Source organism: Calonectris borealis, chromosome 9 (genome assembly GCF_964195595.1).
Source record: "Calonectris borealis chromosome 9, bCalBor7.hap1.2, whole genome shotgun sequence".
In the NCBI taxonomy this organism is placed as follows: domain Eukaryota; kingdom Metazoa; phylum Chordata; class Aves; order Procellariiformes; family Procellariidae; genus Calonectris; species Calonectris borealis.
In genome coordinates, this window is record NC_134320.1 from 3,721,435 (window position 1) to 3,749,326 (window position 27,892).

General features: G+C 39.5%; 2 protein-coding genes across 13 annotated transcripts in view; both read right to left on the reverse strand.

Annotated features, from left to right (window-relative positions):
- The window catches only part of WDR33 (WD repeat domain 33), a 71,676-nt gene extending 51,092 nt beyond the window's left edge, over positions 1-20,584 (reverse strand). For 10 of the 12 annotated variants that reach the window (XR_012674809.1, XR_012674808.1, XM_075158033.1 and 7 more), the window contains exons 1-2: positions 2,358-2,582; positions 417-485 (exon numbers count right to left, since the gene is read on the reverse strand). Coding sequence is in view for 10 of the 12 variants with exons in the window: in XM_075158033.1 (XP_075014134.1) it covers positions 417-485; positions 2,358-2,561 (273 nt within the window). In the remaining 2 variants the exon portion in view is untranslated. Of the gene's footprint in view, positions 1-416; positions 486-2,357; positions 2,583-20,421 lie in introns of those variants that run through there. The other 2 variants (XM_075158024.1, XM_075158030.1) reach the window with 1 other exon arrangement.
- Positions 20,585-22,549: 1,965 nt separating this feature from the next.
- On the reverse strand, positions 22,550-26,224 carry POLR2D (RNA polymerase II subunit D). Its single transcript, XM_075158043.1, has 4 exons — positions 26,108-26,224; positions 24,495-24,675; positions 23,938-24,033; positions 22,550-23,163 (listed from the first exon to the last, which is right to left on the reverse strand). The coding sequence occupies exons 1-4, from the start codon at positions 26,178-26,180 to the stop codon at positions 23,085-23,087; spliced, it is 429 nt and encodes a 142-aa protein (XP_075014144.1). The 5' UTR covers positions 26,181-26,224; the 3' UTR covers positions 22,550-23,084.
- Between the last annotated feature and the right edge of the window lie 1,668 nt (positions 26,225-27,892).

Here is a 27,892-nt window from a genome sequence, read left to right on the forward strand (position 1 = left end):
ATTCTGAACACCTATTTCTGGAAAAGTAGGTTTTTCATTTGCAGGTATATTATCAGAAGTAAGTCGGTAGAAATGTTCAAAATAATCAGAACTCGGTTGGTAGAAATGTTCAAAAGTCTGCATGATTTACCATCTCAAACATCCAGAACCAGCATCTTCAAGAGCAGCGTTGCAAGCTCAGTACATTACATCAGAGAGTTCTTACGTCCAAAAACTAAAAGCCTATCCAATGTCAGGTTCTCTTCATGGACATGGATTCCGACAGAACAAGATAATGTAGAGTGAAGACACCCTTCGTATCTTTAAGGCCTCTTGTAGACAAAAAGATAACCTCAGCTGATAGGCAGAATCCTTCCAATTTTCTGGAGAAATTTTATCCACAGAACTTCATCAGGGAATAGAAAGATGTTACTTACGTCATTATAATATCCTGCATCAGGCTGGATTGCTCGCATATCTCGCTGGTCTCTCTGCCATACTCTATTCTGGAAAGAAGAAAACAACTCCGAGTTCATACCACCACTATACTTCATTGGTAAACAACAGAAAATAAGGATCATGGTTCACAGCCTGTTTGGGAAATTCCAAAGCACTCCAAAGATTTTAGAATAAACTCAGTTAAAAGACTTTGGTCTCAGGAAACCGGTAGAATTTATACAGCATAAGCAAAAGATTCAAGAATGCTTAATTTCATGAACTAAAGCAGCTCATTTAAAATTGCAGCTTAACAATATGAAAGGAGCAGTCCTATGTAGTAAGCCACATTATTGTAACAACTGGTACTTTGCTGCCCAGGCTAATAGGTACTCTACAAGAAGCTTTACTTTCAGGATAAGCATTACACCATTAGGAGCTGCACTGATGAACTCCCACACAGTGGGAAAAAGTGGGGAAAAAAAAAACAAACAATGGGAAAAGTGAAATCCCACACAGTGACATGAGCTAGAAAGGAAGCTTCTGTGGCTGAAGCATAAAGATAATAATGCATTCAAATGGATACAACTTAGAAGACCAAGAGATAAAAATGCCTTCAATTAGTTAAATTTTGTAAGCTGTCAAACACAACCTTTTCAAAAACACTTTACATGAATTAAGAATGAAATTATCTCCGCTTCATGCTGTAGACTTTACCAAGTTGGATCTGTGTACATATCAGAAACATAAGCTAAAATTCCAGGTAAAACATTTCCAACATACACTACTACAGTTTGTTAGAATTTCTTAAGCCAGGAGCAAATTACATACAAACCATTTTTCTCATTTTTTATAGAACCACATCAAATTAAATCAGCAGTATTGAAGCTGGGACTGAAATGGAATTCTGGTATATCCTGATTTCGTGTAAGTGTACAAAACATACAGATTTTTTTTTTTTTATTTGTTATAATAAACAGAAGTTCGAGGGTGCTTATTTCTGCCAAAGTAAAAAAGGTCCTGAACTACTAAAATTATTTTTTCAGAATTAGTCCACTAGCAATAGAATCTTTTTTGGGGAATTCCTAAAATAGAAGAATATGTTTTAAATGTTTGGTGTTTAAACATATATTAGAAGATAGTTTAAATTTATTATTGAGAAAAACTTCCAATTGTTAACACTTACAAGCTATAATCATGCACTGGCCACAGCAGATCAAATTCATTTCATCAAGTTTTTACAACATCACTGTTGAGATTCCAACAATTCCTATATTTACAGATTTGATTCTATTTCTTCTGAGCTAATATCCAGTTCTTGTACAGCAAATCTTGATCATAAAATTATTTCTCTTAAGAAATTAATACCACCCCATCAGAAAAGCTAAATAAGCATTTTCACAGAAATATTTCTTCAACAAAACTTCATTTAAGTTGTTCTGTATCTATTAACTGTACAGAGAGGGATTTTCAGAGACCACAGTGCAAGCTGCAGTGCTATTTAGTAAAATGATGAGAAATCATTTTTATAGTGCCCTCGTTTTGGAGGGGAGGGGGTAATAGCTTATTTCCCATTTTGGGAAATTTCTATTTCAAAACAAAAATAAGAACAATTACATTATTTATGATGAGTTCTTATGTTCACTGAAAAGTCAGAACACAAGACACTCAACTGCACTCCAAGTCGAAATTCCAAGACAGAATATAAAAACTGGTCTTTACACAAACTACAAAATCAGCTGTGTATACGTGCAGTTTTATTACCAAGGACCAAACCCCTTCGTATCCATACTATACCAAATTTACAAGCATTTGTCACTTAGTTTGAAAATGCAGCAGTAGATCTCCCAGTATTCCAGACTACTCTATGGACACTGAAAAGCACAATCACAAATTTCAGGAAGGAAAGAAGTTTTTCAAACAAAACCAGAAAATTAACTAACCTCCAAATATTTAATTACAGAGGGATTGTAGTCTATGGTCTTTCGGTTCACAGCTTTTCTCATCCGCTTTCCATCAAAAGTAAGCTGTTGCATTGCTTGCTGCTGTGCAAAATCAGGTCTTTTGTAGAACAACTGCCGAGGCGCCTGGTGCTGGAACCTCGGCATATGGAAAAATCGGGGCGGGGAGCCAATTTCTGTGGCCATGGCTCTCTCGTTTCTGAAAGACTGCAAAAAGTGAAACACTAGGTTACTACATAATAATGACAAAAATACCGCATTAGTATCTCCACTAAGTTAAGTTTACAAGGATGAATAACAACTTCATAAAGCACTGTTTATTGGGAAGAAGTATTTGCAGGTTCCTCTGAACAATTTTTATTCTTCCCCTGTGCCACCTAACACTGACATTAAAGTGGTTAAATACTTTGTTCTCTATTAAGAGGAATTTTGTGTTGAAACAGATCACTATAAAGTTTGCATCACCATCCCTAAACTAGAACTGTGCGGGAAAAGAACGTCCTTAGTAAAAATAGTATAAGTAAATGCAAGAAAAGGTAAGACCCTTCGACAAAAGATGATATTACAGATTCAATATACAACAGGAAACACCACGTTAGTTACAAATTAATTTAAGTAATTAATTTAACAAATTAATTTAACTAATTAATTTTGAGGGCTGCCTCAAAACCTTATTCTACCACCTGAAAATAAAATTACATTCCCTTTACGTAACTTATAGTAAACACAGCGCAGATCACATTCTACCTGTAGGTATACTTTCAATTCCATTATCACAAAATAAATGGATTACATATTTATCAAGGTTTGATAAATGTAACCGAACATAACTTCCCCCCAACAAGACCCACTGAGAATGTTAAGAAAATGTGAGGGGCAGGGAAAAAGATTTTCAATATTCAGATTTTTTCTGACAGAGAGAAATGAGTCTAAAATCTAATTTTTCAGTCTGTAAAATCCTTAAATTATGAGATCATAGCAACCTCTTTGCAGCTGAAAACTACAAGTTGCTCTTTAAATATCGGTTTGTTGGCACAGGGCAGGGATTAACCTTCTTCACAGGCTTTGCAAACCTAGAAGTCACACACTCCTTTCCGCTGCTAACCAAAAGTGTGTCAGGCCAGCTACAAAACAAGCCACCTATGACACCTGGCTGTTAGCTACACAAACAACGCTAATGTACAAGGGGACAAAAACAAATTAAAGCCATTACAACTATTCTCCATTCAAGACAAACAAGTCCAAACTAAAACAGCATGTTTCCTTAACTGAGGTAAGGAAATTTAAGACCTTTGGCAGGAGTAGCATCTTTTATTAGACCAACTCGTATAACTGGAAAAAGAGACCAGCTTTCAACCAAACAAACCTTCACCATGTGGCTGAAAGGCTCATTTGCCTGAAAGCTGCCCAATACCAGGGGATCTAATAAGACACCATGTCTACCTCCAAATACTGCCACATCCATAACCACTGTAACAACACAATTACTACAACATTAAGCTTGCCTGAAACAAGAAAAAGGTATCAAAACTTTCTCATGCAGGAAGTATGTCAAGTATCCCTAACACTATCTCAGATTCTCTTACAACTTGTCAGAAGGTAGCTAACTGTTGTACAGAAAGTTTCAGGTGTTACATCTCAAAGGTAAAATTAAAAGGATAGTAGTGTTTTTATATCAAAAAAAGAGAAAGCAGCTTCTTCAAACGAGCAAAGCAAGCTGGCATTAAACATTCAAGTCCATTAATAGTCTTTTTAATTTACTTTTAAATCGTATGCATTACTCAGAAAAAAACCCTAGAGAAAATTTCCAGTACTCATCTCTCTCAAGCCTAAAAATATACACTCCTATACCAACCAGTACTTTAAACCAGAGGGAAAAAGATGTTTTTTCAAAGCCACACATCTGTACTCTCTTATAGTCAATGCAAAAACAAATTTCAAGAACCAAGACCAAGAAGGCAGACAAACATACATGCTGGGGCTTCCATACATGCTGGGGCTTCCAAAAACCTTTGATCAGATATATTTCCAAGAAAACATTACATAAAAATGCCTTTTTAGAGAAACACTCCAAAGCAACAAGTTAATTCATCATTTGTTCTCATCTTTCAGAAAACGAATTCTCCAAAAGAAAATTTTTCAATTACAAACATAGGTAAATAAAGCATTAGCTATGATATGGATCAATTTAGATTGGACATACCTAAAACTATCGCAGTGTCTAGCTTAGATTAGCATAAACAACATTCACTTAACATTGCAATCAACATCAGCAAAAATTACTGTTTAAAAGGTGACCAAAGGCATAAACATGTTAATTACACCTCTTCACGCCTACAGACCCTTCCAAGTTCATGATTATGACAAGACAATATGTGACATCACCACTACAACATGACAAGCTAAATGACACAGGGTTAGGAAAATGAAGGATTTGTGTTCTGTTTATGTTCTAAGCTGTTTCTCCAACTTTTGAGATCATTGCCTCGATCACAAAATGCCTCCTACTTGCAGTTACAAACTTTGCAAAAAGATTTTTGTTTACCCAGCTGCTCACAATCATTTTCTTCTAATAATGCCTCAAATATCATGCTTTTATCCATGTAATATCCTTATGCCCAAGTCATGTTTGCATACCATATATATACATATGAATATATATATAAAAAAATTGTGTGTGCACATGCATATAGATGTCTGTATATACACACCGAGTGAAGCTTCCAAACAAAGAATCTTTAGACATTAAGGGGGTTTTTGGCACAGATTCAGTTATCAGATGAAACCGGAGCATTTATTTCCAAAGACCTCTACTCCAGTCAGACAAATATACCCATTTAACATTTAAGTTATCAGTATCCTACTTCGTCTTTTGTTGGGACAAACCAATGCCTCAACAGGCTCTCCTTTAAATTTTTCGTATCGGCTAAAAAAGTGTCTGAATTCAGTGTGTCTATAGCTAAAGCTCCTGCTGTATTGGGAGAGTGAGTAGAAACGTGCTAACAAATATTAGAAGACAATGTGTAATCCAGAGTAGTAACATCCAAATTCCTCTTTTAAGCAAAGTACCAAACTTTGGTTTTATTTTAGAATCCATCAACAAGGGTTTAAATGGAAGACTCCATTTTTTCCATAATAAATAGAATTAGAAGCAACAGCAGGATTTTTTCCAACATCAAGAATAGGTCAGCTCTTATTTTATGGTTTCTGGATAGTAATGTTACCAATTAATTGCTATACTCTTCTAGTTCATTATACTTTTATCACAATTTGAACTGTGAATTGAATTTTTGTATGCCATTCTTTCATGCATCCTTATTGTTTGCAACAGAAACATGACTTTTCAGAGAGCTGACTGTCAGTTTCCCCCTTTCTGTCCCCACAAATACCCCTTCAAAGCTGACTAGCTTTCACACATTTGCGGGGTAAATTTGGGGATATAGAGAGAATACATAATGAAATCACTAAGCAAAGATCAGGCCATCCAGAAACACTGGAAGGTAAGTAACTGGGCCTACCTTTCAGCTAAGATGACAAAAGAAAGCCTGGAAAATGCAATCAAATTGGGGAATAAATGAAGGCACATCCGACATGAAACTGAAGGCAGGAATAGGACCAGATGTATAAAAAAACCCAAAGAAAAGTCAGAAGAAAGACAGTAAGAGTGAGAGTAACCACAGAAGCAAAAACACTAACTGAGGAGCAAGGTCAGTCAAGAAAGAGAGAGTGAATGAGAAACCTGACAAATAGACACAGGTTAAAAAAAAAGAGAAGTTAAAAAGAATTTAGCTGATAGAGAATTGGGCAGAAGAAACTGCGCAACAGAACTCAAGGAGCTTGTGACGGGACCCGAGATGTCGACCGCTGTTCCTTAACTGTCAACAAACACACTTGCAACAGAGGAGCCTTTTATTCGATGGCAGATTTACTAACGCTATCGAGTAATCAGAGAGACATGGCTATAGAACAGAGTTTAAAAATGAAAAAATCTGAGAATGACCCAGGGCAGCATGGTGTCACAAGGCAGATGGATTTGTGGAGTTTGTTTGCTTTTTAAAACACGAGAAAAGTCACATACAGTATTAGCCCATTACAGAAAATGTTACCACTTAGTTCATGAACTCAAATAAGGCTATAAAGATAACACTGGCATTTTACTTAGTAACATTGTTACTTTATTATCTTACTTTGGTATGTCTGTTTCTTTAATATCAAAATTAATCTCGCAATAAGCTTTGAAAATTGACAGATTTGGACTTTACTGCCCAAAATCATGCAACCAAAGCAATTCACACACAACTTCACTAAATCAAAATAAAACAAATTAGGCTAATCAAACCAAAATGAAAATACCAAAGCATCCTTCTACACTGGTTTAATCAGATAAAGTTTGGAGAAAGAGTGTGTCATGGCTTATATTAAATCCATCACTTCTTACAGATAGTTCAATACTAAAAGAAAAAAAAAATCTGATTTATGTATAATCTTGACAAATTTTATATGGTTTACCCAAACAGTAAAGATCATCATTAATGAAGTGCAATAACTTGTAACTAAAACGTGCTTGCCTATTTAATAGTTATTTTTCACTGAAGTGAAAGCAACTTGGGTGCAGCACAGTGAGCAATAACCCAAATACATCAAAAGAAAAGTATGTTTCCAAATGGTAGAACAGAAGGCTATTCTCCTAGGGAGTGCAAGCAGCCAGTTAGTTTGCAAACCCTATGCTGCCCACTACAACAGAACATAGAATTATAGAATCATAGAACCATTTAGGTTGGAAAAGACCTCCAAGAACATGATGGAGTTTAAAAGACACTCCCCTGAAATGGCTAAACAAGCAAAGAAAAACAGGTGCTAAAAGTTTCTTGAGCGTATCTGTATACTACTACTTTAAATGCGTATTAGACAGTTAAACAAAGTATATGTAGGCTGTAAAGCAAGCACTTTTACAGTGTAACAGAAACAGTGAAAATCAATGGTAATTATTTGCATTGCAACAGCACATAGGAGTCCAAAACATGGGTCAGGACATTCAGTGAAAAACACACTATCAGAGTAGAACCACCTCAGCTTTCTGAGGCAGAAGTACAAGGTAACAACACCACAATGCAAAGTTAGCATAACAAGTTTATTGTTCAATACATCAGTAGCAAACACCATTTTTCTTTGACTAGACAAGCACCTTTACATCTATAAGGTATTGATACTGCTTAATTTTAGTAACATTTCTCTAAATTCAAACATCCTGTTGTAAATAGTCACCTCTGAAAAAATGTGCCTCTGCCTTTTTTGATTTGTATATTAAGAAATCTGTAAGCACATCTGAATAAACACCCCTGTTCAGAAAAAAAAAATCAGACCAAATACAATTTAAAGTTATTCCTTTCCCTCTTTTACAGAGTATCAACACTGAGTTCCAAAAAATTCTCCTTTCTTTCGTCCTTTGGAAGAATGTGCATCTCTGCTCTCGAGACAAGCAGTGGATCCTTCCATGGCAGCTTCCCCTTCCTGAAACATTCCCACTACTTTCAGGAAGGCTCTTTCTTGGTCTCATCATCCACTCTTTTTCCTTACCTGAGAATCGTACCTCTTCCCAGTGCAAAAGAATTATGCGGAAGGATAAATTCCAGACATAAATGTTGTATTTTTGGCTTCTTCAGCAATTTTTTTTTACATTTTAGAAAAGAAAAAAAGACATAAACATGCATGTAAACACATCGTTTCCCTATCACGCAGGAACAGAGCCAGCCATCCTGGCTAAGGGCTGAAAAGAGTGAGAGATTGTGAAGACTCACAGTCATTTCTTGAAGGCATAAAATCACCAGGTAGGGAGTTACATAGAAAAAGGATTCTTCATTTTTGCAAACCGTGTAATCTTAAGTAAATGGTCTTCCTAATATTTTAAACTAAATTAGGCATTCCCAAAATAATTCCTCTTTTAAACAGGAAATGAACCTGAGCAAAAGATTAGTTTTGAATCAGTGTTTCTGCATCTCCCCCGCTTCATTCACTGAAGTGGATATGCTTATAATCTACAAGTATTAGAAACTCACGTTACTAAAAACTCTGCAAAAACAGCACTAGCAGCAGCAAGCTTCCACCACATTTTTCTGAAGAGATACTTGAAATATGCTGAAACTAATTCGCTTGTCTGCCAATGAATTAAACTCTCACAATAGAGGTGACTTTGCTTCTGCTCTATGCAGATGTAATCATTTTTCTGAAGAAAAGACTGATCATAAGTTTCCTTCACAATATATTAGATAATTCCACTCTGAAAACACAGAAAAATTATGAAAAAGAAAAAGTGATGCTGATTTGCAGATCTAGTAAAGAATGTATTAATTTGACCAATTCCTTGAATTGCTTTGTGTTTCAATTTCCTATTGTATGAGAAAAACATCTAATCAGTTTTACAAAACAAGATCACCTAAAGTCTGAAAATTGTACATTTCTGTGAGGCGCTCAAGAATCTCAAATAATTTCACAAGTACTTTTTTTTTTAACAGTCCGTTTTTAAATAATAGATTTTGGACAGATAAAGCTACTTCATCAAAAGTGCTACATCTAAACAAATTTAGTCCAGAAAGAATGCTATGGATTTTTATTGATTTACAGTTCTATAACTAGATTATATCTTTCCCACTAGTTATGAAAGATAATGGCTGTATTAAGCAGGAATATAAAACTAGTTAAAAAAATACGTTCTCATCTTCAAGGCCATTCTGTGATCTGTCTTGACTTCGAACTGCGTTAACAGAACATCACTTTTTGTAAAAAGGGCATATACCCCAGTGATAAGGAAAGTTTGCATCGGTCAATGAAATGCAACAATGAAGTGCAAAGTTGCCCAACTTAGCTCAGTGGTCATGAAGCGATACATTTTTATCAAAACCAGACAAAAAAACCTTGTAACAGTAGAAAAAATTACATAAGGTTCCTGTCCTTTGAGTATTTAAAAATCCTATGCCTACTTTAGAATTACATAAGAGATGGCAATAGCATGTAGTCTTCTGCATTTTTATCTGCAGATCTCCAAAAATTTTCTACAAGACATGCAGACGTGTCTATAGTAAGTTTAAACCTAAGAAAAATAAGACCATTCTTACTATCTGAGAATAGACTCTGTAATTATCTCTGTAATTATAAGGTGCTGGAGGTCCATAACACACCAAATCACAAAACTCAGGACAAAAATACTGACCTATATTACACAAGTCTGCTATTAGGCAACATTACTGCTCTCTGCAGCAAGCAGATTTCCCCAGGGCTCTACTGCTGCACTCCCAATATACATTAGCATCCGTTCTCTATTGTGTTCTATTTGTGAACAAAACTTTCCTACAAATGGGTTTTAAATTCTGATCATGCAAAGTGGGGGGAAAAGGATTTGGCAGCTTTCCCCATTCCAGTCATTCTACTCCAATAGAAAAGGTAAACGCCCCCCCCCCCCCCAACAACCTCCTACATCTTCATCAAAAACACAGAAACAGATACTTAAACAAGTCAAAATAAACTACTCTGCCCAAAAGGTTCAACAACCTCTTCTTACTTGGAGACACTTCAAAGATTTGTTTCATACACAGCCCTGAATCTGCTACACTGGCATGATCAAGGACCTAAAAATGCACAAGTATTTTTCCCCCCTTTTTACTTCATTTCTGTACTTTCATTATGCCTAGTTTCACCATGGAGTTTAAACCTTTTGATTTTTAACACAATCCAAACACATACACGATATGGAGTCTGAAAGGATAGAACATGTAACATTTCTAACATATCTATCAAGAAAACAATCATCTCTAGTGAGCTAGACCTGGCAAAAATGTGATTATTTTGATGCAATCCAAAGGGTTTATTCTCTGCAGGAAGAGAAGTAATGCTGATATTTAATTAACAAAAGCCCTTTGAAGTTTCACATACAAACACACTACGCCCAAGAACCTCTGCAATAGTAGAGAAAGCATACAGACAAAATCTGAAATTAAGAAATCTAAAAGCCCAAGGGAGAATGGGCTATCAGGGAAAACACTTCAAACAGCCAGTCTGAAAGTCTCATGTTACAGAACCTGGGGGACAGTCTCCAACAGCTGAGTCTGCTTAGCTGCACACAAGTTACATATACATTTAACACTTTCTTCAAATTTTGCATTTCTAGTTCTAAACAAATACCTAATAATCAAACAAACCTCAAACATTCCTCATTTTATGTTCAAACTAAACCCTTGACTCATTCTAAAATAGACATATTTACAGAAGACAGGTGCTTAGATACATCATAAAAAAAGTCAAAATACTTTAGTTCACAGGACTCAAGAGACAGGTCCTGCTTTACCACTTTGGCCACAGTAGAGAAAACTGCTTTCTCAAGTAAAACAGCCCAGAACAATTCCCTTTCTGCACCTCACAAAAGCAGCTAAGTACAGCAAGTTTCTTGAAGTGTACTTCAAAACAAACATGGGAGCAACCAATTGCAGTAAGAGGATGTTTGGCAGACTTGCACCTAAACCTCAGTTAGAAGACGCACAGGATTTGGTCTGCTGCCATGATTTCAGTATTACTGATTTGATAGTTTTGCTTTAAGTTAAAGTTTACTTGCAATGTTTTAATATTTTTTAATACTAAAACAATATTCTTCCTCCCTCTAAACTACCAATATATTCCTTTATCTTGACTCCTGCTTAGCATTTGTCAAGACTTGCATTTAGATTATAACCCAGACTGTCTTTGACTACTGTGAGTCACTGTGGTAATAGCAATTCATCTTAACTGGCTGAAATATATCCAGCTTGGTTTTCATGCTGAAGTGATTACTGATGCTGCCTTACCTTGGAGCTACCATTTTGTCGGGAAACAAAACTTTAGGACTAACTTTTAAATCACATAATATAGCATGACAAATACTAAAAAACAACAAAGAAAAAGCAGTTTAAAAGCAAAAAAGGCCTCTCATCCTTGCTAATCCTAAATATTCTTCAGCTGGTTATTACATCAGGACCTGCTGAACTACCACTAATCTTGGTGAAAAAAATTACAGCTGAACCTGCTTGGGATGCTCCTCCTAGTTTCACCCAATATGCAGTTCACTTTATAAGGAGAACATATTGTTGGTTCATATTCAACTTGGCATTCACGGTAACTCTCAAGTCCTCTTCAGCGAGACTGCTATTCAGCCAGTCACTTCGCAGCGTGTACAAATCCATGAGGCTATGCCGGCACACGGAGAACTCTGCACATTTCCTTGCATCTTGACATCTTCAGAAGGTTTCTGCTGACCCATTCCTCATGCGTATCTAGGCCTCTCTCGACTCAAGTGCTACTGTTTAGGTACATAAGCCCCTAATCACCAGACTATCATCATCTTTCCTCCTCAGCTCACTTATGATTGAACTGGAACTTTACTGGACTCAAGAGATAAATTATTATTTAGGTACCATACGGAAGAAATGCGGCCATTTTGCTTTCATTTGTCTATACGTGGCTCCTGGCAGCTCCTTAGAAGATTCAAGCCCTCATTTGTACAAAACACACTAACAGCGGGGAGTAGGTGATGAACCCAGAGTGGCAAGAAATTCTACAAAAAAGTCTTCAGAGATCTTTATGAGCAGTGGAAGGACTATAGCAGTTTGCAGGACAAAACTTAAGTATGGAAACACAGCAACCAGTATCTTTGTTTCAGAAACAATCTACTGAGATTCTGATGATAAAGGGAACAAAGTCCACACAGTCTAACAGTTTGATTCTTTTCACACTGGGGAACAGAAACATACATTTTAATATATTAAACAAAGTTGAGTACCTAAGAGTTGCAAATTCAATGCTACAAGACGATATCAAAGTCTTTTCAGTAAGACTTGGGAATTAATAAGAGTTGGAACTTTTTATAAAGATTCACCTTTCATAACTTTTATCTATTGAATGCTTAACAAACGTATCCAGAACTCTTGCAACTTTTATGTAAAAGCAAATGTTGAAAGCATCAAAAGAGAGAACTAAGAAAATCTCTACTTTGTGACCCAAAGAATGCTTCCCCCCCTCAGTGTTACTTGGGCCAGTCTTCTGACAAAGCAATGCTGTTTGCCATCCAGTTACTGGGCCAAATAAAAGTAGAAGAATAGTGTCGTTAGTTTCCATAACTAAGAAACCGTAGTCCAGAAGGGGGAGCAGGAGGAAGGGAAATAGTGCTATCATGTGCGATCATGTGAAAAAACGTGCCTTTATATGGTAAGTGTAAGAAGGTAAAACACCCCCACAATTAAAAGCAGTGTTTTTCAGTAGTTATTAACCGTATTTCAAAGATTATTTTTCTACTTCTCTCTCAAAAAAGAGATTTTATACTTCAGTAGAACACTTCAAGACAAAAGAACTTGTTTTATTTACTGGCATATTTTAATGGTAAAAGCCACTCACCACCGTGGCTAACTCGCACGCAGAAGTGGAGGCTTTGTGCGACAGAGCTTCCATCTTCTGGACACGTCAAGGTTATTTACATACTTCATATATTCAATATAAGAAGAGAAGATACTAACACTTTTACAGCCACGTTGCAGAATAAATGCCCTACAACATACTATCCCACGGTATCTTCCTAGCAATGCCCAAGGAGATTTTTGTTTTCCTCAAGGGTTTTTGATTCTCTCTTGATAAAAAGATGTAACAGATGCACACAGAAAGATTCATCCAAGACAGATTTGTTTGTTATCCCCCCCAAAGCAAAACTCAAGGTTTCTGAGATGTTAAATTAGCAGCTATGTTTATAGCAAAAGATGCAAATTAATACCTACAGTTGCTATGCCCAGACATAGCCAATATAGAGATACCCTTAAGCAAGAGTAGTGGAATTGGAGAGAACAATTCAAACTTTATCAAATCACACAATGCTGCTAAACAAGCCTTATGGACCCTGCTAGAGAAATTCAAACCATACTTATATTAACAATGCTTCCCATTATTGACTTACTGGTGAATCAGAAAAGTTAAAAAAAAAACCCAACCAAAACCCATCAACCAACCAAACACCCCCTAAATTATGGAAATAGTGAAAGAAAACAGCACTTCTAAATTACTTTGATCAAGTAAAGTTCTGACTGTAGATTATTTATGTGGATAAAGACAGAATTCAAAAGTGTAGTTTCTCAGTATCTGCTCCAGTTAAGATTTAAAAGTCTAGTGTGTATGTAAACTACCCTTTTGCCACAGTTTGGTGTGGAAGAACCTGGTTAGGCTAGAAATTGTTTAATCCAATGAGGAACAAACTTACAATACGAAAAAATAAACTGTGATAACTATTCTAATTTTAAGCTCTCAGTATTTAAATGTCTACATAATATCACACAAGCAGTTCTAAAAGGTCAGAAACATGCCTATTTTAAAACATAGTCAACATAGAGATTTTTCTACATAAAAGAACTTTCAATACTAGAACACTTTCTAAAGTGATGGCTGATGTATACACAGCTCACACAACTGACAATGAATTAGAAATACACTTGCTTTTAACTGGAATCACACAGCCAATTCTTCCAGGAATAAAAGTTTTCTGGTCTCTCCTCATGAACTACAAGCCATGCAAATGCCTGTATATGATTATGAAGAGATATACACTGCTCAACGACCACATTTAAACTTCTTTAGTAGATAGCCTTCACATTTACCATTTAATACTGTTCAATAAAAGCATGTGTTCATCTTCTCTACCAATACATTTTTCACTAAAGAAAATTCAAGTTCACATACATCAGTCCCGCATAAAGCCTTTCAAAGAGCAAGTGTAAGTATAAGATTTTCCCCAATTACAGGAGTCGTCAAGCTCTCTATGGGAATGACAATTCAGTAGAAGTGCATGTCACCAGAGAGCTTCAGTTTTGAAAACTAGGTTCTCCAAAGGTCTAAAATCCCTTGGCATTTCTTTCCTACTTCATATCACTTGCCTTTAGAGTATCAGCAGGCTTTCCTGGCAAAAGCAGCACTTCAGTCAACAGTTCTAGGTCAGTATTTTCATCTTACTGTACAGAAAGCTTGGCAGCTGTGGTTTATTGTATTAGTCAAGAGTCTACAAAAGATATTATTAGAAACAGACAGTTTGTTTATTTAAATTTGCTGAGGAGACCAAAATACTTGCATCCACCAGTAGAAAAAGATTGCAAAACATGGTTTGATGACTGACTCAATTATGAATTTAACTCCAAACTGCATAATTGAGGAACAGTGCAAACATCGCAGAATGAACATCCTATATTAACACTTACTCAGTCTGCAGTCCTCCTACTTGCAAATTTGGGCAATCTATAATTTTTCTTGTGATATAATCATAAAATTTCACTAGTCTCTGCAAAGAAGTCTAATGGGTTGCTTACAAACATGCCCCAATAGGAAGAAAGGCGTTTTCTAAGTTAACCGGTGATTTTTACTGGGGTTGGGGGAAGGAGGACAATGGTAGGAAGCACGACTACTCATCATGATCACACAATTTAACTGCAGCGATAGCTACTGAGTGTACTTCAGCATTGTGGGAAGAGTCTAGAGGATTGCTGAGATCAAGCTCCATAATGACCCGAACCCAACCTAAAACTGCTGACACAAAAAAAAGCAGTCCTGCCTTGACCGCAATTGTGTGTTCCTGTCCTACATTACTCCTCCTTTAAGCCAACATGAACGTCTGGTGACCACACTGGCCATCCACCTAAGAAACTGATCTGTGTTAAGACACCCTTTATGCTAACGTTAGTCAAAACCCAGAGCAGGCTCTCAGCCAACTTACTATGGAGTTCCAGAAATGCCTCTACTGACATAGAAGGAAAAAACAAATGACCAGAAGCCGGGGAAGTTACCACTTTGGGCTGCAATGCCAGTTTAGATGACTGCAAATGCACACTGGACAGGGTAGAGCTGCACTGTTACGCAGTCCCCAGGCTGCAAGTCAAGCACTTGCATCAGCTGGAGCTGTGGCACTACTTATCCGACTCAAAGTGCAGCTCCTGCCAGACTCAAATTTGCAGATGAATACTCATACGCCCATGGTAAAATACAAATCACTGTGTTGCCAAAACTTCATAATGAACACAAAAAGTACACCAAACCCATAAAATACTAGACTCCTTGTTATCAGCCTCTGGCCTCCCTTTAAAAAAAGGGCACATTAATACATTCTTTTGTATCATGTTTCTTTTGGATTTGGGAAAATGATTTAAAGGAACCCTCAAATGTTTAAACCCAAGAAACATGGATTATGTCAAGTATGTGTGTGCATCTTGAAGTGTGTAACACACTAATATACAGAACTGATCAGTATCAACACATCTATACTTTTAGTTGCAAAACTGCTTTTGGCCTACCCTGCCACACTGTTCAGGGATACTCACTTTTGGTAAAGTTACAGCTGAGTGACTAAGAGCAATCTAAATTCAAGCTTCATGACCAACTGCCTTAAATTAAAACTTTGTACTAAATAGACATGATCTTAAACATTTAGGGATGTACTTTATAAAGAGCTGATATATCTGCCATATTAACTAAGAACAGAGCATACTGCCTCTCAACACGTGGTTACAGTCACTCAGTGCAGTGTAAGTCAATGCTATGGCAGAGACTGATCGTTCCCATCACCTCCTCTTTCCATACCGCCTCACTGGTTCCAGAACTAGTTTCTAAGACACAGGCCAAAACAGAAAACTGAGCCAGATTGAAAACAAACATCGTACTCCTGCTCACAGAAAGGGGCCCCCTGTACAGCTGCCTGCACCATTGTATGAACTCTGGTACCAAGAGAAGACAGGCAGTAGAATATTATGATTTTAATTATTTAAAAGAACTAAAAATTCTAGGTGACATCAAATTTACAACTCCATTGATAACATTTTCAACGCTTCAAAAAAATAATAGATTTTTTTTTTTGAACCAGCACTTTTCATTATGGTGAAGACTAATTAAATAACAGCAATGAGCTCATGACAAGCTCATATTGTTGCTCTTCATATCAAAGTTACATCACTAATTAAAAGTAAAGAGAAAATGAGAAGTGTTCAGATTTAACAGTGTATGGGAAAAAAATCCTATTTAAATTAAAAATGAAATTAAAGATAAACTTCTAACTCCTTTTTTGATAGAAAAAAATGTACCAGGGTTACTTGTTGCAGTATGTAAGTGCCCAGAGAGGAAGAGATGTTTTCATTTGTGTTTGAAGAATGTGAAAAACTGCTTATACTTTTTACATTCTATATACGTGTAAGAACACTTCCATGTAATTATTTGAAACACTTGTGTACAACACAAAAGTTTTATCAGGGTTAGTAAACAGTAAAGTTTACTACTGTAGAGCAAGCCTTTCCTTCTACAACTAAGAGAAATTGTGATAAAAACAGTGGCTCATGAAACTGCTTAGAACAGAACCCCCAATTCCTGATAAGACTTCATTGCAACTTACTCGGTACAATTCATTATTATTACACTTGGTATATTTTTCAATCCTTAAAGTATATTTACATGGATTTTCAGCATTAAAGGTTATCCCATATTATGGAAGTTGGCATTTATTCTTCCTCTTCAACAAAGTATCTAAATGAAGAGGGTTTGGGCTTTTTTTCCTCAAGTGAAAACCAGGTACATAGCTTCCTAAATAAACTGGGATCTGTTTATCACAGCCATTCTGGCTACACAGAATCATACTTCTTCCATTTTATGATTTGGTGGAGAGGTAAAACAGGAACAATACAAGTTAGCTTCGTTTCAAAGCGTAAAATAATTTTGTCTCTAGTATCCCTCCACATTCAGAGAAAGTACAAAAAGTAACTGCGATCACTCTAAGCAAGTAAGAAGGAACTGCACCAAAAAAGTATAATGGCTCAAGTATCAAGTCAGTAGCAGATTTAAACTCCTTATGTTCTGACTTGTGCTTAAGCTATTAACAAGTACTACAGTTTTCATGTTTCTTTCTGGGTTAGTTTTTGTTTCGTTTTGTTTTTTTTCTTTTCTTCTTTAAATCAAGTCCCCTTTAGACAAGGGAAAAAAGCTTGAAACAAAACCTTTTAAAATAAGCAAGCAATGAAGGGTTGGAATACTTAGCCACTTTTCTAATTACAACCTCCACAAAAACGCAGGCTTCTACTATGCTATAACACATTCAGGCCTTACCTCTTCCCACCATAAACTTTAATCTACATTACCACAAACTGAAGAACGATTTTAACCAGTATTTCACATCGCCGTGCATGCACTGTTTTTATACTAAACGTGTTATCAAAAGTAATATTGCACAACAGAAGAGAAACTAGCTTACTTTCTTTCCTGGTAAATATATACCTCATATCACATTTCAAGTTGCACAACAGAATGATTGGTACAGTCTGAATGTGGAGAGCAGGTCGAACCAGAAATGACATTCTATTAAATGCTGAGTAGTTTTTTTAAATACTAGTGAGCAAGAATGGATTGCTGGTAAGTTTAGCACCATTTTAAAAATATGCGATCGTGGATGCTCTAAATTGAAGCGAAATGAATAATAACAAAATACAAACAACAAAGAACTATTTAGCTATCAAAAAGTCTACTTCTCTGAGATTCTCTATGATAAGAGAAGAAAACTAAGGTTATTTTAAGGTTTTAATCTTTTGAAAGATCTTTACCGTATCCCCTCCCCACCATTAAGCTCTAACAATGTTCAGTTTAACTGCGGTTTACTTACCAATGACATTTCTTCATTAACTATATCAACCAAACCTGCATCTCTATTTTTACTTTGTATAAAACTTTCAATAACAAAATGACACAATATCAGGAATGAAAATATGGCAAATAAAGAAAAAATTTTGTAAAATTCACAAACACACCACAGATAAAGTTTTCAGCTTGTTTTTACAACTCTCCTGCAAGATATGAGTAGTTTTCTGAATTATAAGTTAGAGTAACATCTGGGCAAGGCTGAAATTATTTTTATTTCCAGTGTTAGTGAACCAACTACAGAAATTCCCTAGATATCAACCCTGTGGCTAGCAGATGCAAAAAGTGAAATATTTTGCATGGAATCATCTCAGTAAAAAGTTAAACTGTATTCCTTCCACATTCCTACTCAACCAAAAGTCTTCTCCTTGGTAGTTTTTTTCAGGTGAGTCAGAAGACTAAGACATCTGCTAGGGATGGGAACAAAACAGCTTTCTCATCCGATTCTCAGATCAAGGCTTCTCTTTGCTGCAGCAAAAAAAGGCACTTCTAAGTACCTCTATGTCAAGCGCAATTTAGGATCACTATGATATTATTTCCTGTGCTCACCTCTGCTGCTAACAGGAATACAAAACCGATGAGAAATTTTTAATTCCAATGGTCCAAACAGTCTAATGTTTACTGCTGTAAGGATTCAATAGAGGACCAACACTTCAGGTAACAGGGAAAGACTTTAACTGTTTATAGTGATTGACATTTAAGTTAAAAGGTTTTAGCAGCTCTAGGAGTAGAATATTAAACATATGCTAGTTACTAGCACCTAACATTCTGTGCAGCGCAAAAAGATTTTTTTTTCCCCCCCATCTTTCAATATTTATTTCTCAAAATTGATGGTCTTAATATAACCTGGTAGTTCCATCCACTTCTGAAACAGTCAAATGCAGGAAGGTTGTGAAAAGCTTACCTTCTAAACTGTAGAGCAGTTGGGCAGAGAACTCCAAAAATGCTAATAGCAAAGCAACTGAAGACATACCAGGTTTTTCTTATCATGCTGACTGTTTAAATGAAAAGTCTTTTAACTACATTTTCAGATCTTCCCATTAGAAATACTACAGCAAACTGAACAAGATGTTAAGATTTTGAAATAAGTTTTATGGTTACATATTCTTATATTAAATGATGGCAGAATATTCCAGCAAACTGTTGAGAAATAAAAATCAATTTAGCTGGTAAAGAATTCAGGTAGAGGGAACCCCAAAGTATTTTGACACAATATTGTTTGCATACTATAAGCTTTCTGACAAATATGTACCTAGTCCTGCCTTCTTAAAGGAAGGATAGAACAGTTTGAGATAGGAAAAGCATAAAAGCATAAAGATCTGTTGCAAGGAGAAGGATGAGGGACTAGTTTCCTACATAGGAAAACAGATTCCCAAATACTACTCACAAATTGCTATTAAGGATATAATGAGGTACAAAACCGGCAGAGTACAGAACTACTTACCTATGACAACTTTTGTAAGACAAACAGATGTGCTCAAATGAGTACCAATATTCCAAAAGACTGTATTTGAAACCATACAGCTATCTACTCATAACAAAGAAGCTAACAGTCAGCAAGAGAGAAATAACATCCCATCTTCAAGAAGGCACAAAGTTTAATGAGTTCTCTCCAACAGAAAAACGCTGAAGTATTTTTTCGAATTTAACAGGTCACCTAGGTTTGCTATCTATGTCATAATCGTAGTCTGGTGAGTCAAACAGTGGAATGTGCCACCATATCGTCATTAAATCCATCCACCCTTCCAGAATAAGAAGTGCCTGCTACACATGACTGTATCTACCCGTAATGGCCAGGGCTTCCCAAGCCGTATCTTCAAGCAGTCACAACCCGATCTCCGCTCAAATCCAAGACGGAGACAAGAAGAAGAATATTGTTAAAAAAAAAAAAAAAAAAAAAAAAAAGGAAAAGTAGAAAAAGACAGGATTGAGAGACTCGGGCGAGGCCACAACCAGACACCTATAGAGCAGGCAGGAAAGGGACCCACCTGCCTGCTCTGAGCCCCAGCTTTCGCCGCCACCTCAGCCCTCCAGCACACCCCACCCCATGGGCCCGGCGCCGCGGAGCTGGGCCCTGCGCTCAGCTCATCCCGCGGACAAGGCCTGGGCCCCGCGCTCCCAAGGGCGCCCCAGCCCGGGCAGTCCCGCGGCCCCTCACTGCTGCACCCACCCCCCACCGCTGTCGGGCCGCGCCGGGGCTCGGCCTCTTCCCGGCCCCGGCCGCACCGCTTCTGGGCCGCGGCCTAAAAATGGCGGAGGCAGCCGCACTTCCCAGGTTGCTCACCCCCGCGCCCACCCCGCCAGCGGGCCAGCACCGAGCCGCACTCACCGTCCAGCCGCTCCCTCGTACCCCGACTCCGCGCCCCGTCGCCTCGCCGCTCGCCTCGTCCCTCCGGCCCCGGAAGCCGCCGCCTCACGAGCCCCCACCGCGGCCGGCCGCCATCTTCCTTCCCCCACTAGCGACCGGGCGGCGCACGCACCCTACGTCAACACGCTCGGCGGCGCGAGAGGAGGTCCCAGCGCCCGCGGGGGCACCGCGGCTGGAAGACTGCGGCCAGTGCGCAGGCGCGCGGGGCAGGGCGCGCGCTGCTTCCGCGAGCTGCTTCCGCGAGCCTCCCGCCGTGCCACAATCTGCGCCTGCGCTGCCGGAAGCCCGGCGCCCCCGTGACCCTTCCCCTCGCAGGTGGAGGCGCGAAGAGGCGCGCGCATGCGCACTGACAGGCGGGGAGGCGGCAGCGGGGTGGGCCTGAGGGGACAGGCCGCGGTCCCGGGGGCGCCTCGCTATGGAGGGTCGCGCCCGGTGTCGCGCTCGCGTTTTGTTTGGGGGAAAGGATGACCAAAATTCAACCCATGAGCCCGCCGTGACGGGGAAGCTGCGCCCCCGGGCCCCCCGCTGCCTCCCCCGGGCCTGTATTTTGACGACGCCGTGGGCAACAAGGCCTCTGCCGCCGTGTCTGCGGGCTCCAGCCTCTCCAAAACGGGTACAACCGGCAACTGCATCGCGTTGCACATCTCGCATAGCTCTGTATTTCTGTTAATACTCCACACGTTCACCAAACAGCCAGGTGCCCAATTCCCTTGGACATCTTCCCTTCCTCTTCCCTGCCCCGATTACCAGGTTTCAAAACACAACAATCAATAACAACTAATCTCAATGCTCATAATTATCTATTTGTGGAGGATAGAGCAAATCTGAGATCACTTTCAGATCACTAAGTCGGTTACACTCCTCCTTGGGAGTCTTACGTTAGCTTACAAAGGTATCAACAAGTAGTAATGTGTCCCAATTATAATTATTACATCCTTTTACCCAGAAGTGTAGGTAAAGAGGTCTAGAGTGTTGGGTGTTTTTAATAAAAACGAGTTCTCCTTAAGATATGAAGCCTGTGTATTTAAAAGATGAAAATGTCTTAAAGCTGCTTGAACAGAAACATTTCACAGGGCAAACCGAGTTTCAGTGGGAGCAGCTAGTGGAAAGCATGTCCCCTATCAAAAGGGGCCGCTGTAAAATAAAGATTCACCATGCCACCTTGCTTTTACCTTTGTTCTTTAGTTACAATTATTCTGATCCAGTTAAAGTTACTGTGGTTAATCCGAAAGGCATGTCTGGCTTGCAGGAGACGTAATGCCGCTGAAGCACAGAAACGAATGCTATCTGCAGTGAGGGAACGTGCCTCAATTGAGGTAGCCCAACCCGTTGTCAGAAACCAGCTTAGCCTTCCAGCATAGCAGCAACATTAAGTTTCCAGTAAGAGATTAAATAATGCTGTATCTCTCTCCCTTTTGCAACATCAGTGAAACTCTTGCTTATCATCACAAGCAGTGCCTTGGCTTAACACATCTGTTTTCCTCTTTGTCCCAGCTGTTCCTTCCTGCAAAATTTTCCTTCTTCCAGGTGCGGTGGTGAAATTATTAATATTTAAGATTTGAGAGGGCTGGCTAAGAAGTTTATCCTAACTAAAAGAACATTCCTTTCAACTAAAAGCTAACAGTCTGCAATTGTTCCCAACTCCCCACATCTGAGCCAAGGTAATACCGGGTGTGCTGCTCCCGTAGGCTCCGCCAAGAGCCATCCCTCCACGATGTCACCTTATTTGCTGTTTGAGTCCCTCTTAGCATTGTGGCAGCTAGCAAGCCTCTTAACATCGAAGTAGTTAACATCAAAATGATTGTTTTTCCTCACCTTTTTCTTTTCTGAAACAGTATATAGGTTGAGTCTCTGTAATCACTTGGCAAAGAACAGGGGAGCAGAGAGGGAGATCCTGCCCAAATGTTCTCTCACTACGATCGTAGTTCATAAAGCTTCTGTCTGACCTGTCCTAAATTGTACTTGAGTTATTACACACTTGGAGTCCCCAGATCTCCAACACAGGTTAATAGTCACAGGATCTGTTTATCAAAAAGGTCCTCGTTAATAAAATCATCATATGCACCTAAAATTTATAAAACACAAGGCCTTAATTAGAAATATCTTTTAATTTACACTAAACAATAATAGAAAATTATTGAAGCTGTAAAAATCTACTGTCCCGATCAAACAATAAAAAACCAAACAAAAAAACACCACAGCAACTGATGCCACCCATCACTAAACTTTCCGAAAGTCAAGAACAATTTTCTCCATCTCTTTTAGAAGTTCACAAAAAAAAATAAAGAAGTCACATCTACATTTCTGCTAAAAAACAGAAACATGTTGAAAATTCCCAAATCAGGGAGAGGGCTTTGGAAGAAACAAATACTTGAGCCACTGGGAAAAGGCTTTTCAGGTTCTTTGGCTCTCACAACACAGGTGTCCTTACCAACATACACGTGGAACAAACCAAAAGGACTACACTGATCTCCAGTCTGAATGCACCTGTGGATGACACGGCACTCCGTCACCCTTTATCCACAACTCCCCTTACCCAGCCGGGAGCTGGATTGGTCCAGAGGGCTGAGAAACAGTCAAAGTTCCCGGGTTTTTCTGTTCAGATAAAGGGGTGAGGGTTAACCTTAATACTGGAAGCTGCGTTTAGTCTGAATGTCGTCAAGAATCTGCTGTAATTCCTCATCTTCAAATCGGCCCTCCAGGCTGCAAGTTAAGAACAATGAGGGTACATTAAAGGTTTTAGAAATAACCTCCCCCTAGATTCATTTCAGACAGCCACAATTTTCTCCCTTCAGTCTCAAAACCATCATCACCCGCCTGTACGGTACCACCAGGAACTATCTGTAACATTATTGTACAAATACCACTCTAATCCCCGTGCAGTGCCTCCTCCTTAAATGACAAAACTCCACCCTTCCCAGAACTTTCTGCTGAATAATTTCAAAACGTTTTATCAAAAAGGCAAGGCAGGTGCAGGTTTAAATAGACCTCTAAATCAAGTCCATGTAGCCTCATGCTCATAAGCCAGTCCAGTCTTGCTATGAGATCTTAGCATGTAAGGAAGAAACTGTAATTCTGATGAGTGTTTCGTTCTCTCCTCTATCTCAGGCCATGAGGTAATAAATCAAGATACAATAATAGAATTTACTGCTCCCCTGTACATGATCCACAAAACAGTTCATAGGAGCAATGCCATTTGCTCCAAAAGGAAAAAAAAAACCAAAACAACCAAACACAGCTGGGTGGCTAAGAACCTCAATTTAAGCTGTTTACATTTAATCCAGTAAATGTCAAAAGTGTCATTAGGGACAGGTACAAAGATTGCCTCACTATCAGACCAATGGGTAGCTGAAGAAAGACTGAGACCAGAAGTTTTTCCATCAACAGAGCTGGATTGAAGAGAGGCCACCTGCCCACAGCAGGCTTTAGATCACAGGAAAGTGTAAAGCAGTCCTTTTGCGATACATAAATGCTCACCTAGGAATCAAAGCTTTCGCTTCCTCAGCTGTCTCAGGACACAAGTTAGCCAAACATGCCAATTCAAATTTATGGAGCTTTTTCTGGAGCAGTAAACTGTAAGGAAAGACAATTAACTTGGTGAAATTACAAGTAAGATAGAAATATAAAAGGGCATAAACCAAACCAAATAGATGTCTTTTCTCACTCTGCTTTTGGCACTGAAGTCAATGCTTTTTCAGGAGGAAAGACTCATTATATAATTGCATAGAGAAATAAAAGTCACATCAGTTAACTCCACTTCCCCAGAATTACTCTACAAAGTTTCAAAAATCGTCCCATTCATTGCAATCAGCTGTCGTTTAAACACTCAAAACAAAGCAGGCTAGACCTAGACAGTACAACCCTCCATGAAGAAGTATTATAGCATGATCAAATTTCTTGCCTCTTCAGAAAGACAAGATTCAGAATTATAGTACAAATCAGGAAACACCACTAAACTGTACTTTCATAAAGCAACATCAATATTACCCACCAAATTCTCCAGTATAGTCTTATACCCTAACTCTTCCACTCACCTACGGACACTGGCAATGGTTTCACGGTTTTTGAAGCGGCTGAAGCGTGCTGTGTAGTTCAAGGTTTTCATGAAGACTTCTGAAAGCTCCTGCTCATCTTCTGCACTCTCATTCTGTTGCTTGCGATGCTCAAGCAGCATATGTACTTCTGAATTTAGAAGAGTTTCCGCAGTTTCAAATTCTACATTTGAATGAGTGAACATCAGCGTAAAAAAGGTAAAGCATGGATGAAAAAATCCACTCTCAGAAGTTTTTTATGTAAATTTAGCTTTGGGAAATAAGGAAACAAACAATGTGTTTCACTGTAATTGTGCAAGCCCTTTCACCAATGATTGTGCAGCATTTCATACTGAAAATGCTGATAAAAATTACACCATTTTGAGTGAAATTCAATGCGTTTGTCTTTTTGACCACACATTTTACATTTGCAGCCCATACCTTCTGATTTGTCACATTTTTGCAGTATGTTTTCTTCACCCATTTTTGGCAGAACTTAAGTAATGTTTGACTTGTTTTAGAAAAAAATATTTAGAATTGTAATATTCAAAAAATTCAAAAGTGACGGCTGTGGTTTTTGGAAGCCTCCGAGGAGTTCTTAAAGTAAATGTGGATGCTGCTGTATATTTTAAAAAAGGCTTCATTTACCTGAAACATTAATTGATCCACTTAACTTTAGTATTTTCAGGAAAAAAGTTTTAACCAATCTTAGATTTTTTCCCCCTTTTTAGCCAACTCTGCTTGTTTTTCTTCATTATCATCATAATCATCACTGTATTTATTCCAATAACAAGAAGGTTGTTCAACATCAGCAGTACGAGCTGTTCAAAGCAGCAGGATCAGAGAGGGCGTCCCGGGGTGCCCTTCAGCACTGTTTTATAAAAGCTGTCAGCTACAGGGCAGTGCTAGAAAGGGACTGGCAACCTCTACTTTGCATGGAATGGTAAACTAACTTTGGCTGAACGTGGGTAGGCTATAGATTTTACTGTAAAAACATCCAAAAACCAGTCTTTCAGGACTATGCTTTTTGTTAAAAAAATGCAGCACGATCGCCCCCTTTTTTTTTTCTCCTCTTCCAGGGCAGCTCTGAGGAATTAATACAGCTCTGGAATTTACACTGAATGGTTTTCTGAAAAAAATACACAGACTGTTAGTGTCCTTAGGTACAACTCAGGCTCTGGACAGCCGGTTTCCAAAAATGCTGCACTATCCTACTGTCAAGAAACATCGATTAAAAAGTAATGGCTACGTCAAGAATCCTCTTGCTACAGCCTCATCCGAAGAATTTTTTATTCCTGTACACACACCTCGTGCTCCACATAAGTAAGAACAGCCATATTTTAGCAATCATGGGTTCCTTAAATACATACATGATTCATTACCCCTGATTTTTAACACCTGCGGCTCTGTAACCGGGGTGTCTGTGGCTGGCGGGGCGGTCCGGCGGCTGAGCAGCGCCGAGGGGCGCGGCGGGGCAGGGAGAGCTCGTTCCCGCAGAGGCGCCCGCGGGCTCCGCGCGCTGCCCGGCGGCCGCCGCCAGCCTCCAGCCACCGCCCGGCCCGGCGCCCACGGCCCCCTCGCCGCCCTCGCTCGGGCGGCCGCCCCGCGGCGCGCACCTTTGGGGAAGACGAGCTGCGAGGCGTCCTCCTCCACGTCCGCCGCCCGCGGGTCGCTGCCGCCCGCCGCCATCGCCTCAGCCGGCACCGGAAGCCCCGCCGCCCGGAAGCGCGGCGCCGCCTCAGCCCCGGCGCCGAGCGGAGGAGGGTCGGGGCTGGCTGAGAGGAGGTGGCGGGGTGGGCCGGGGCCCCGGCTGGGCGGGAAGGAGGAGCGGTGTGCCAGCGCTGCCGGCAGGGCGCGGGGGGGTGTTGTCATCCGCGCAGGGCTGGGTATGAAAAAGCGCGGTTACCCCTGTGGGGCACCGAGGGGGAGCAGCGGGGACAGCGCGCCTCGGCACCCCCCCGCAAAACACAGCCCTCAGAGGTGTGTTTAAGCTCGCTTAGAAATTAGCTCCCACAGGCCGCAAGCAGTGGGGCGCTGGAGCTGTGTTTTGTGAAGACAGGCCAGATAACTCTGACAGACCAAAGCGTTGTGGGCCCCGAGTCTTACAGCGCATAAACCAGGGAGAGCAGGCGGGGAGGGAACGCGGAGGGAAACCACGCTCGTCTTTCACGCAAGCAAACCCGGAGGAGGGCTCGTTCTGGTCAGTCGTTTGGCAAGTAACAGCAGAGCTTAAAACTCTGCTGGTCCCCCTCATCGGACTCTGCACGGCAGCACGCATTTGCCCAGAAGCACCCGGGGGCCACGGAGGCAGCAGATGCGTCTTTCACCTGTCTGGCTTCACACCAGAAGTGGATCAGGGAGCTACAGCCTACTCCATTTTGCTACCAGATCCTCCAGCCGGATAGCAAACGACCTTAAGAAAACTGTAACTGTCTGTACCAGAATTTCTATTTTAATATACTTCAGTCTGTGAGGAAGGAGTATTGATAGCATTAATAACACAATTTGAAAGGGAGGTTACTTTTTCAGACTATCCAGAAGTAATCTATAGACCCCTAAAACTCACAGGTAGTCTGAAAATGATTATAGTTCTCCCAACACTATGTCATGGGAACACTGCCAGCAAAATAACTTGGGGAGTAGTATTTTCCTTGGAGAGCTCACATGTAAGTGCCTAACCAGCCTAAGACTCTTAAAGTAATCATCTTATCAGACCTTCCTATGTCATCCTGCACCCTTAAAGAAGGGCAAAAATAGACTGTTGGAGGATTTATGATGAAACCACTCCTGTTCTCGTGAACTTGCATCCGTGCCTAGGTGAATTGTTTCCTGCAGGCTGGGAAAAGGAACGCATCAAGAATATAAGAATACAAAGGGGTCAAATCATAGATCTTTAACATTTGTTATCTGGATAAGCGAACATGGCAGAGAAACTGATTGAAAACTAATTTGTTAAGTGGTACAAGCAGAAAGACATTCAGGAAGATGGAATGAAAATAGATCAGGGAACATGTGGCAAATTAAACAATTTCAATTAGGTTTACAAGAAAACAAGGAAATCCATGCCAGATTGATGAGAAAAGCATTTAAAATCACTTGGAATCCTGATGGCTTCTCAAATAACCCATCTACTCCGAACATCATGATTCTCAGAGCAGTAGGTAGCTTGCAGAGGTTTAAGTTATTAATTTCACTTTTGTTTTTCCCCAAGGATCCGTTCTACTTAAGTAGACAAAAACTAAAACAATTAAGAGAAAGCCCGGTGCTTGCAAGAGTTTATAGGTACAGCTAAAGAGGCTATTGTGAAAGGTAAAGGTTCATTATCACTGATGAGTTTGGTTAAGGTCTCAAGAGTCAAGAGACAAATAAGAACATTTCTGAATGGAACGTGCCCCCCCCCC

Coding starts and splice junctions, on each gene's coding strand:
- POLR2D (XM_075158043.1), bottom strand. CDS start 26,180: ATGGCGGCGGGCGGCAGCGACCCGCGGGCGGCGGACGTGGAGGAGGAC. Junction 24,034..24,494: donor ACCATTGCCAGTGTCCGTAG/GTGAGTGGAAGA, acceptor CTTTCCTTACAG/TTTACTGCTCCAGAAAAAGC. Junction 23,164..23,937: donor GCGAAAGCTTTGATTCCTAG/GTGAGCATTTAT, acceptor CTTAACTTGCAG/CCTGGAGGGCCGATTTGAAG.